Source organism: Zea mays, chromosome 2 (genome assembly GCF_902167145.1).
Source record: "Zea mays cultivar B73 chromosome 2, Zm-B73-REFERENCE-NAM-5.0, whole genome shotgun sequence".
In the NCBI taxonomy this organism is placed as follows: Eukaryota; Viridiplantae; Streptophyta; class Magnoliopsida; order Poales; family Poaceae; genus Zea; species Zea mays.
The window spans coordinates 17,756,154-17,768,400 of NC_050097.1; the positions used below are offsets into that span (position 1 = coordinate 17,756,154).

Consider the following 12,247-nt stretch of genomic DNA (forward strand, 5'->3'; position numbering starts at 1 on the left):
CCAAATTCCTCGCCTCCGTAGCCTTGTGAGGCTTGCGAGGTTGCTTAGATTGCACGCACACCTGGCACTTAGAACCTTTGACTAAATCAAATTTCGGGATTAAATTTAAATTTGCTAACCTCGAGACACAACCAAAATTGATATGACAAAGTCGTGAATGCCAAATATACGACTCATTCGAAACAACATTGTTCACAGACTTATTACACGCATCATGCAAAGATAAGCGGAACAAGCCTCCGCTGTCATAGCCTTTTCCAACAAACGTTCCATACTTAGACAGTATACATTTATTAGACTCAAAGACAATTTTGTAGCCATCTCGACACAATTGAGAGCCACTAACTAGATTCTTTTTGATGGAGGGGACATGCTGCACGTTCTTCAATAGCACCGTCTTTCCCGAAGTAAACTTCAGAATGACTGTACCAACACCAAGAACACGTGCATGTGATCCGTTCCCCATCAGCAAGGCTCCAGTCCCTTTGCACTGATAAGAAGAAAATAAAGAAATATCAGCACACACATGAATATTAGCACCGGTATCAGCCCACCACTCAGGGGATTGACACACTGAAAGAACAGTAGGTAAAAGATTACCATACCCCGATGTTCCTTCTGCAGTCTCGCTAACAACCATGTTTACTGTTTTCTTCTCTTGAGCTGGTTTTTTCTCTTGCTTAAATTTGCGGTCTGGACAAGCGCTTGCTCAATGATCAGTACTCCCGCAAACAAAGCAACCAGCTCCTTTGTTCTTCTTTTTGAACGAGGCTGCCTGCTTGGGCTTCGTGGCATTCTGTTGCTTGTTCTTCTTTTTATTATTATGTGATGCATTGGAGTTCTTCTTTTGTACCATATTGGCACTAGAAGTCTCAACTCCTTTTCCACGAGTGTCTTTTGCTCTCGCCCTCTCCTCAACATCAAGAGAACCAATAAGCTCAGCCACGCTAAACTCTTGTCTCTTATGTTTTAGAGTGGTAGCAAAGTCCGTCCAAGAAGGTGGCAGTTTAGCGATAATACCGCCGGCCACGAACTTGTCAGGCAAGACACATGGGAATTGTTCGAGTTCTTTAGCCAGTGCCTGTATTTCATGAGCCTGTTCAACTACAGGACGGTTTTCCACCATCTTATAGTCAAATAGCTGCTCCATGATGTACAGCTCGCTACCAGCATCAGAAACACCAAACTTCTCATCTAATGCATCCCATAACTCTTTTGCAGATGTGCACGTTAGATAAGAATCAACATACTTGTTGGCAAGAGCGCCAATCACGGCGCCTCGAAACAGGTTATCGGCAACGTCGAACATTTTCTCCTCTTCAGGAGTGAACTGTTCGGGTTTCCCCTGTGCGGCGTGATAGCAGTTCATTGCGGTCAACCACAGTATCATCTTACTACGCCATCTCTTGTAAAACGTCCCATCAAAAGGTTCACTTGGTTTTAACGCAGCAGCAAAACCACTAACAGAAAAATGCCTAATATCAGATTTTTGGATTGTTAGAAAGTTAGGCATTTTTAGTTTTAATTTAATCCAGATAATCAGTGCGATATATGTGATGACATGTATGTGCATGTGTGTATAACTACTCGCATAAGCAGTAAACAACAATGAAACATGCATAAATACGAAGAACAGAGTGTACCCAGCGGAGGGACCGATGCTCAAGGCACCAGTGGCTCCATTCACACGAGACATCTCGTGTGTTTGTTCGATGTAGCCGTACGAAGTCGGTGCAGGAAGATGTACGCAGTGCAGTCCCTCGAACGGTCACCGGGAAGAAGAACAGCAGCACGCGTCAACTTGGGAAGGCGACGAACAGCAAGCTGTGGACGATCACGCGAGCAGTCGCGAAGACGCTCCCCAAAAATCTGATCGCCCGCACACCCGTGCAAGTGTATCTCTGCGGTCGGTGATTTCGGAGGCCTGCTCTCCCACTCTCTCTGTGCTCGCAGAAGATGGGACGGGAATGTGTTGTTTGCAATTCGCGTGAGATAATTCGCGTAACTGGAAGAGCCCTCCCTCTCCATTCTTATAGGCGGTCAGAAGAAGGGAGAAGAACAACGGACAGAAACGGTCGCGCATTAGAGCTGGAAACTGACGACAGTAACTGACGTCCGTTACTAGCCATAAGATAGGAAACGGACGGTTATCATGACGGTCATCACTCGACAGTAACTGACGTCCGTTACTAGCCATAAGATAGGAAACAGACGGTTATCATGACGGTCATCACTCCAGGCAAAATGCGCAACCGTTTGAAAGGAATATTCGGACCAAGGTCCGATCTACCACGAGCCACGAGCCACGGCCACGGCCCGGCCCGGCCGGCGGCGGCGGACCAAGGTCCGATCTACCACGGCCACGGCCACGGCCCGGCCCGGCCGGCGGCGGCGCGCGCGCGCGTGTGGCAGTCCTTCATCCTTTTCTCAACTTCTCAATAGATGCACCAATGGTCCACCTATTTAAGTTGATTGATTTGTCCTTTGAACTTCCAATATGGTACTAAATAATTAGTACACCATAGCATTAAAGTGGGCCATTAGCATTGACTATTATTGAGTATTAATTTGGGCCAAGCCCACATTAATCCAACATCTAAGGAGCAGTAGAAATTAGAATTATCAGTATCCCAGTTTAGGGCTTATTCGGTTATCTCTTAATCTATATAGTTTATGTGGGATTGGGTAGATTTAAATCTCAGATAAGTCAAATTTCTTCACAATTTTTTCTAATCTCGCTCACTCCATAGGTAACGGGTGTAAACAGTACGTACAAAAAAAACAGTGTTTTATATGGTGATATATATGATCTAATGAGCACGTCTAAGGAGCAGTAGAAATTAGAATTATCAGTATCCAACTCTCAATTCATATAGATTATGTGGTTTGTGTGAGTTTAAATCCCAAACAAATCAATTTTTTTCATAATTTTTTCTAATCTCGTCCACTTCATAAAGGGATTAACCGAACAATTTGTTACAGTTACCGCTATCTGGAACACAAATTCGATTCATGCCCCGAGGCCCCCGACATTCCGCGAAAAGCACCGATATGCAACACGGCAACACGCAAAGGGGGGAAAAAACTCGGAAATCAAACCCCTGATCCGATCGAGCCCGCACACTCCCACCGTTTCCCACTCCCATGGGGCTCCTCAGCTCCCTGCCGCCCCATCGCCGGGGCGCCTTCTCGGGTGGCGGATGGCAGTGGTCGTTCCTCGACGTCGTATGGGGGGTCTTCCTCATCGCCGTGGTCGTCTTCCTCGCGCTCGTCTTCACTCCGCGGCGCGGGGACCCCATCCTAACCACCCCCTCTGTCGCCCGCGCCGGCGGCACGGTGCCGCCGTGCGCTGCCTCTGAGGTGGACCTCCTCCCCTGCGAGGACCCGCGCCGCAGCTCCCGCCTCAGCCGCGAGATGAACTACTACCGGGAGCGCCACTGCCCAACTCGTGGCGAGGCGCTCGCGTGCCTTGTGCCGCCGCCCCGAGGTTACCGCATTCCTGTGCCCTGGCCCGAGAGCCTCCACAAGGTGCATGTTGTCGGCATTGGCCTTTGACACTCAGAACTTATCGCTTGTTAATTACGTCACTCTTTGGAGGGTCGGATGCTAGCATAGAACATGGTTGTTCCAGCGCATCTAACGCTGGATATCGACTGGGTTCGAGTTATGTGCACTGTAGGGCCTTATTCGTTCAGCGAAGCTTAGACTGGCTTGGTTTTGTAACTGTAGCTTCGTGCTAGTGTATGCTTGACTTCTGCATCTAGCTGCAAGTGGTCATCTCAGAAATAGACTTCCTGGTATGCAATTATGAGTTGTGGGTTCTGGATTGTTTGTTTATTTTTGAGGGTAGGGCGTAGCCGGTGAAATGCGTGCTCTCAGTAGTGGTGACAGTTTTGTAGGAAAGTAAGTGATCGGACATTTGGTGTTAGTGTACCTGATAGTCTAGCTATCAGGACGTTTTGCATTGCGTTGGTAACATGACCCTAAACAGGGGGCACATAATCACTTAGGTACTTTTGATTCCGTCTATAAATGGGTATTTCTGTTTCATGTGTTTATCCTAGTACACAGATTAAATTTTCATCTGTTCGATTGATATTTATTGTTCATGGTTATTGCTCTCCTTTCAGATCTGGCATGACAACATGCCTTATGGTAAGATTGCTGAAAGAAAAGGTCATCAAGGGTGGATGAAGCATGAAGGTTCGTACTTCATTTTTCCTGGCGGTGGGACTATGTTCCCTGATGGAGCTGAACAATATATTGAAAAGCTTAGCCAGTATGTTCCAATGAAAACTGGTGTCATCAGGACTGGTCTTGATATGGGATGCGGGGTAATATGTTAATCTGAACTTGGGAAGACTTCTGGTTTTACTTTTAGGAGTTTTGGTCATAATGATCTTTTCCTCTCTGAAGGTTGCTAGCTTTGGTGGATTTTTGCTTAAGGAGAATATCATGACACTTTCATTTGCACCAAGAGATTCACATAAGTCTCAAATACAATTTGCTTTGGAGAGAGGAGTTCCAGCATTTCTTTTGATGTTGGGCACTCGCCGTCTTCCTTTTCCAGCACAGTCCTTTGATTTTGTCCATTGTTCCCGGTGTTTGATACCTTTTACTGCCTATAGTAAGTAATTTCCTTCTTCTGCAAACCATAAACTGCTTGGACATATACACACTTTTCTACCAGCCTCTGATTTGTACACACTGGCAGATGGATCTTACTTTATTGAAGCTGACCGTCTGCTAAGGCATGGGGGCTATCTAATCATATCAGGCCCCCCTGTGAGATGGAAGAATCAGGAGAAGGAATGGGATGAACTTCAAGCAATGGCAGGAGCTTTGTGTTACAAATTGATCACTGTAGATGGTAATACTGCCATTTGGAAGAAACCTGCTGAGGCTTCATGTCTTCCTAACCAAAATGGATTTGGCCTTGATCTTTGTAGCACCGACTATGATCCAGATGAAGCATGGTAATTCTTTTTCTTGTGCCTATAAACTATATTTACAGCTTCAGGGTGCCAGAAAGCCCATTGTATACTTGTCAAATATGAGTTTTGATGCAGGTACTTCAAGTTGAATAAATGTGTCAGTAAAATTTCAGTGGCGGAAGAGACAGCTATAGGTTCCATTCTCAAGTGGCCAGATAGGCTGTCTAAACCTTCTGCTAGGGCATCAGTTATCAACAATGGAGCAAACTTGTTTGAAGTAGATAGTCAGAAGTGGGTTAGGAGAGTGTCATATTATAAGAAATCGCTTGGTGTGAAGCTTGGGAGCACAAACATACGCAATGTCATGGACATGAATGCATTCTTTGGAGGATTCGCAGCCGCTATAATATCTGATCCTGTATGGGTTATGAATGTTGTTCCTGGTCAGAAGCCATTGACACTTGGAGTTATTTATGATAGGGGCCTTATAGGGGTTTATCATGACTGGTATGAATCTAACTCGCTACCAATGCCAATGCCACATTTAGATATAATTTCAACCTTTCTGTATTTTGTTGGATTTCATCTTATTGATAATTTTACATACAATGTCGTTACTGTTTACCTCTGTTTAACTCTTATGCAAACGTATCCTGAATTTACTTGTGTATCTGATAAAATTGCATTGATCAACCAATGAAATGTAATGCTAGGAAAACACTTAGTTTGTTGTGGCACTAAACATAAACTTTATTTTTGTAAAGTAGTATTTGCATATTTCTCTGTTTATATAGACCTGAGAAACATCATGTAGCTTTTACCCCTGTACTTTCTACACGCTCTACGTTCCACAATTGATTACATGCAGATGGTTTGATCAAATATAAAATGCTCCATATAAATGAACTGCTTGTCATTTTAGGTTTATAGATTTGAAGAAATACTCAAGTAGTAGACAGATAGTTATGTTCCCAAATTGTACTGATTATATGTTTTTGTTGTCAGGTGTGAACCATTCTCAACGTATCCTCGTACCTATGATCTTATTCATGCTGATGCAATTGACTCCTTGATAAGTGGCCCGATTTCAGGCACTAGCAGGTACACCAGCCATATACCTGGAGTTATTGTCCCATTTTCTAATATTTTTATATTATTCTCATTTCATTTATTTAACCTTGTATCAGTGTGATATGAGAAAACCTTATCTTGTACTCCATCTCCATTAAGATGTTTGACATAAGTACTTTATTATTAAATTTCACAGTTCGTTTCACTTGATTGGTAAATTCTGCAGAAATCCATAATAATTTATAAAAATATCATCATTAAAACTTGTCTCCCTGTCTTTTCTTTACACTAATGAGATAAGAATCAAACTTCGCTTGAGAAAGTGATGTTTCCTGAAACTTGTATGTATTTATAGGTTACTACTATGTTGAGCGTCCCAATTCCTGCTATGCCTAGGTTATTATCTTGAAGTTGAAGACATGTCCATAATAAACTGTTGGTGCAGGTGTTAATGTGTACTGCTTAATGAGTAAAAAAGACCTTTGACATGTGAATCTCACCAAATGTAAATTAGTACAGTAACAACTATGTTCTTGTTACATACCTTAAGACTTGTTTTCTGTTTAATTTTAAATTTGTAGATCTTGTTTGTTTCCAATGGTTTCTGCAGCATGTACTGATCCATTTTGGATCTTTTTTTCCTCCCTTCTTAATGAAATGATGCATATGTCTCTTGTGCGTTCGAGGAAAAAAAGTTCTATCATTTATTTGTTTCAATGATCGGTGCAATTTGTGTTTTGCAGAAGCTTGAGTTTGGGTTGCAGCCTAAACGTGATTTAACTTGAATTGCTTCCTTTGATCGGAATATAACTCTATCTAGGTTAGGTTTGACCTGACTCCTGAAACAACACAAGATTGGTATTATTAAATTCCTTATAAAAATACTTCTACAATAATCACCCATTTAATAACAATATATTTTTTGTTACCCAAAATACCATATTGTAGACCGCATCGATGTCCTATAACAACAACAAAGTTCGTTCAAAAAAAAAACAAAGTCTCTTTTAGTCCCAAGCAAGTTAGGGTAGGCTAGAGTTAAAACCTAACAAAACCCACAAATCAAGGTTCGGACACATGTATGGTTATTTTTCATGCACTCATATTTGTGTATATTTTATCATTTTAGGTCTCCTTTTACTGCCTCTTCCTATGTTAATTTTGGTTTCCTCTTTCTCTCTTTTCATTGCTATTCGTTTTATGATACCACTATACATTGGTGTCTTTAGAGGTCTCTGTTGGACATATCTAAACAATTTCAACCAATGTTGGACGAGCTTTTCTTGAATTAGTGCTACTTCTAGTCTACCACGTATATCATTATTACGATCTTGATTCCTTCTTGTATGGCCACAAAACTAATGCAACATACGTATTTTGCAACACTTATTTGATGAACATGTTGTCTTTTTTAGACCAATATTTTGCACTATATAACATAGCAGGTCTAATTATCGTCTTATAAAACTTGCTTTTTAGCTTCTACGGTACTCTCTTGTTATATAGAATGTCAGATAATTGACATCACTTCATTCACTTTGCTTTGATATTATGGCAAACATCTTCATGAATATCTAACATTGATCCTAAATACAAAGGTATCTTCCTGTACACTACCTGCCCTTCCAAATTAACATCTCCTTTATATGTAGTAGTATCGAAATCAATCTCATATATTCGGTTTTAGTTCTACCGAGGGCATGTTTGTTTCAACTTATAGATTATACAATCTAGATTATAATTTGTTGAGATTATAATCTATATGGAGCTGTTTGGATAACTAGATTATATGAATGAAGGTTATTGATTTTGAGATACAAAGACAAAAACAACAATACCCTGCGTGCGTGTGATTTGGGAAAAGAAGAAAAATGTCAGATTTGTAATAGTGGGTCTTTTGCCAAAAATAATCTCAAATTAGCTACTCTTGAGGAGATTATGAGATTATCATAATCTGGGCTTTAGATTATATATTTATATAATCTGGACCTATAATCTAATTGTTTATTTACCTGCTAGATTATTTATGCTGGATTATATAATCTGGACAGATTATACTCCGAAAGAAACACGGCCTGAGTCTAAAATCTTTGGTCTCTATTCTCCCGCCACAACCTTTGGACTTGATGTCCTAATGAACTTATTTTTGATTGGAGGATGTATTTTCTAGGAAAGAAGTATCTGGTTAGAGTTGACTTAGGTGAACAAATAAAACAAAGGAAACTGAAGTACTTTGCGGGTTGCTGCTGTACTACTGTATTGACCATTTGACCTTTAGCATTCTTAATTCAATGAACATGTCTTGTTAGAATTCAAGTAAATGGATTAGCCAAGATTGTTATCATAGTTTTACCTTTACATGACTAACCTTACACATGGTTTTGTATGACTTTCTTTTTCAGATGTGACCTGTTTGATGTCATGTTGGAGATGGATCGCATACTGCGCCCAGAAGGAACTGCCGTTATACGGGCCTCGCCAGACGTAGTAGCCAAGGCAGCACAGATCGCTCAGTCGATTCGGTGGAAGGCACAGGTGCATGACAGTGAACCAGAATCAGGCAGTACCGAGAAAATACTTGTGGCTACCAAAACATTTTGGAAGCTGCCACTAACAAAACAATAGGCTAATGCGAGTTTGAACTTTGAACCCTTTTCACTTGCGCTCCCTTAATTTTGTATTCTTTTGGGGTGCGCTGAAGGGATATAGCAGGCTAATGGGATTGCTGGAGTAGTTTAGTCAAGGTGGTCATTCTTTCCTTCATTTCTTTATAGCGCAAAGTTAGGTGTGGTGTGATTCTCGTTGTGGCTCCATTCCCTTGATTCTGATTGATGTTGTTATAGCCTATGAACATTACTTTAAGCCATCTGGTTTATTCCCGTGGTGGTTACAGCACCCTATGATCAAGAGACCAACCGATCTAGCTGTATAAGAGATTTTTTTAGTTCTGTTACGATTTGTTTTGGTTCTTGTATATACCAAAAAAAAGGCCGGAGCCATTCAGCAACGCGGAAGAAGTGGTTCAGCTGCAAGATGTCATCTACTCCTATTATTAGTCTGAACGTTTGAAAATGGACATGACACAGCAGAGGAAATCAATGAATAAAACCATAAACCAGAACACAGGCAGAGTGATTTACAGAGTTTTTTTTAACATATACAAGAAAAAATACCAATAAACTCCTCATTTGGATCCAATGGAGGCAGGAGAATTCTGTACAATGCAGACTTTAAAAATCAAACTTGAAAGCAATACATTGACAATGTCATAGAAGGTGAGGGGCACGTATCTATCTTGACATTGTCTCTCGTGGTGGGGACGCATGTTCTCTTCTGTACGACGCAAGCATGCTAACCCGTCACTAATCTCTGATCAGTTCAATTGTCACACTTCCAGCTTGACGTCGGCACGCAGGTCAGGTAGTGGCACCAGCTACAGTGATCGTTGCCGTTCTCTCCTCTGAACACCATTACCAATCCAACAGCGAACCTGCGACAACGCATAACCAAATGTTAGTCTCCAACTGGATTTGGGCAATATTTTTAGCTTAGATGACCAGGGATTATACTAACCCTGCAGCCAGCAAGACGAGGGCAGCAAGCAGGAGGATGATCTGATATGCCTTGTACTTGGACTTGGTCTTGGCACCGAAGGGCTGCTCCAGCCACCCGAACTGGGGCTGGATCAGCAGCACGAAGCCGAGGAGGAAGCCTGTGGCGAACCCGCCGATGTGCGCGAAGTTGTCAACGTGCGGGAGTATCCCGAGCGCCAGGTTGATGGCGGCGATGATGATCAGGTTCAGCATGGCTGCAAACTGAGATGAATGGCCAGAAGTCAGCGCGGCGGCGAGGCGATGCTATATAGCTTAAACGAATGGCCGGAACGGGGGAGACGCCTACTCTGTTGGTGTAGATGGACCAGTTGGTGATGAGCTCCGACAGCATCGCTCCCAGGAGGCCGAAGAGCGCGCCGGAGGCGCCCACGGAGACGCCCTTCCTGATGAAGAAGACGGAGAGCACGCTCCCTCCGAAGCCAGAGACGAGGTACACCAGGCCCACCTTCCCTGCAGGAGGACGAGGGGGGAAATGCCGGTCAGAAAGCCGCGTCCGTGTGCGTTGCATGCAGCTGCACAGCGGAGGAGCCTGTCTGTTCTTGGCAGAACAGAGCGAGGCCGAGGCGTCAGATGTTTGGGGGGCTTACAGAATCCAAACTGCTGCTCCAGGCGGACGCCGATGAAGATGAGGCTGATCATGTTGGCGAGCAGGTGGATGAGGCCGGCGTGCAGCCAGGTGCACGACTCCAGCCGCCAGGCCTGGTTCCCGTGCACGACCTTGTACCAGTCGAGGGCTCCGTATCTCTGCAGCCTGCGCGCGGCGGGACGACGACGTGGGAGATTAGAGATCAGACGAGATGAGATGAGACCCAGAGAGGCGTCGCGAGTCCAGCGGATTGTGCTGGATGGAAGGGAAGGAGATGAATTCGCGCGGCGAGAGGTGGCGATTCTTACGTGGCGGCCGTGGGGCCGAGGAGGGGGTTCTCCTTGAGCGGCTGGAAGGAGAAGCGGCGGAGGAAGCCGCGGCCGACGCAGTCCCCGCCGCTGCGCGGGCAGTTGTTGTAGAACATGACCAGCACGAACATGAGCACGTTGGCGATGACCACCAGCGGCACCAGCCACGACCAGTGGTGCCGCCCGTGCGCCGCCGCGGGGTCGTAGTAGAACGGCGACGGTGGCGTGTACGGCCCGTTGCTGGTCATGTTGTTGTACCGCCCCGGGGGCGGCTTGATCCCCGTCGTCGCCGGCGCCGCCCTCGCCTGGGCGCCCGCCTCCACGTCGGCGGCGTTCGACATCGCTCGACCACAAGGCACCAGCAGCACCAACGGACGGACGCGCTTCCGGACTGCCTGGTCGCCTCTCGGGGGTCGGTACAAATGGTCTGATCGGCTCTTGGGGAGTTGGGGGTGGAGATAGAGAAGGTAGACGCGGGGGACGTCCAGAGAGACTCGGTTTTAATCGGTGGGCTTTAGGGGTGGAGATGGTGAAGAGAGTGGACGCGGAGACGACGACCAGAGAGAGACTCGGTTTTAATCAGTGCGTTTTAACGTCTTTCTTGTTTGGTCTGTTCTTTAAAAAAAGATTTACACTAGAGATATTTAGTTTCTAGGACTAATTTTTAGTCCTTACATTTTATTTTATTTAGTTTCTATAGAATTCATCACTCCTCCAGCCAAACACGCTATTAGAGGTTGACCTGTCGGCTCTAGTTGACGGTACTACCGTACTAATATTTCCTTTTACCCGTCTACAAACTTGAGCAGGTGAAGTACTCATGGCACACAGTATAGGTCAACTGTAACCGGAAGCTTGTCAGTTGCTTCCTACAGATCACCAGAAGCCCAGTTCATGCTACAGCCATTTTTGCCACCTCCAACATGATCATCCTATATGCGCGCGGTGGTGCCCAGTTTATGCTTTGGATAGGCCATACCCGTACTTCTTGATCTTTTCCATAGCTTGGATTGGCATGGCCGGGTAGCTTAAGGTTTAAATAATAACAACTCCATGCTTAGCTACTCATATATATATGCGGTGCAGGGTAGTTTTCACCCGCCCTGTGGGCTATGGCGCGCACTGTTTTGTTCTTGCTCGGACGCTTCCCTGGCAGGCACATCATCGTTACCGTTGAAAGCTCTCGTTGACAGCGAATTCGGCACGAAGAAGGGCGCGTCGGCTCAACGTTGCCGTTCCAACGACCCACCCGACGCGTTTCTGCAGAAGCACTCCATTTTCCGCGCCTGCGGAGCCATGTTTTTTTTTTTGGTGCGGGCAAGCTTTCAGAACCACGACTATTTATCCGCTGTTGTTGGTAGAAGATCAGCACCTGATGCCGGCCCGTCCGTGTCGCTCCTCCTAGCTAGCTAGTAGTGCTGGGGCTGAAGCAAGAGGCAGCCTGTACAACCTGATCGTTCTCCGAAAGACGGGCGGTCGCAATCGTCTTCGTCCCTTCAGCTGCGCTCCTCTTTTGCTCGTGCCATCCTGTCATCTCTCTTCCCGTTTTCGCCACAAGTTTCTTTGGTTACATGCATCATATGGAAGGATGGAGGACAGTGCGTAGTGGCGCCACAGTTGGCTTTCCGGCGCAGGAATCCCCTCCTGCCTTTTTTCCGTAATGGGATCCCACTCATCGCCTCGTAAATAAAAACGATGACAAATGGCACGGTTTTTGGAGTCTCTGTACCCAGT

At 44.9% G+C, this 12,247-nt stretch overlaps 2 protein-coding genes across 2 annotated transcripts; one reads left to right on the forward strand and one right to left on the reverse strand.

Moving 5' to 3' along the window:
• Window positions 1–2,887: 2,887 nt before the first annotated feature.
• On the forward strand, window positions 2,888–8,958 carry LOC103646060 (probable methyltransferase PMT13). Its single transcript, XM_008670787.3, has 7 exons — window positions 2,888–3,528; window positions 4,131–4,334; window positions 4,417–4,627; window positions 4,715–4,976; window positions 5,070–5,441; window positions 5,940–6,035; window positions 8,408–8,958. Exons 1-7 carry the CDS (start codon window positions 3,145–3,147, stop codon window positions 8,628–8,630), a joined length of 1,752 nt encoding a protein of 583 aa, XP_008669009.1. The 5' UTR covers window positions 2,888–3,144; the 3' UTR covers window positions 8,631–8,958.
• Window positions 8,959–9,097: 139 nt separating this feature from the next.
• On the reverse strand, window positions 9,098–10,965 carry LOC100272312 (membrane protein). The gene is made up of 5 exons (NM_001146796.1): window positions 10,514–10,965; window positions 10,207–10,370; window positions 9,906–10,069; window positions 9,579–9,820; window positions 9,098–9,495 (listed from the first exon to the last, which is right to left on the reverse strand). The coding sequence occupies exons 1-5, from the start codon at window positions 10,852–10,854 to the stop codon at window positions 9,384–9,386; spliced, it is 1,023 nt and encodes a 340-aa protein (NP_001140268.1). The 5' UTR covers window positions 10,855–10,965; the 3' UTR covers window positions 9,098–9,383.
• Between the last annotated feature and the right edge of the window lie 1,282 nt (window positions 10,966–12,247).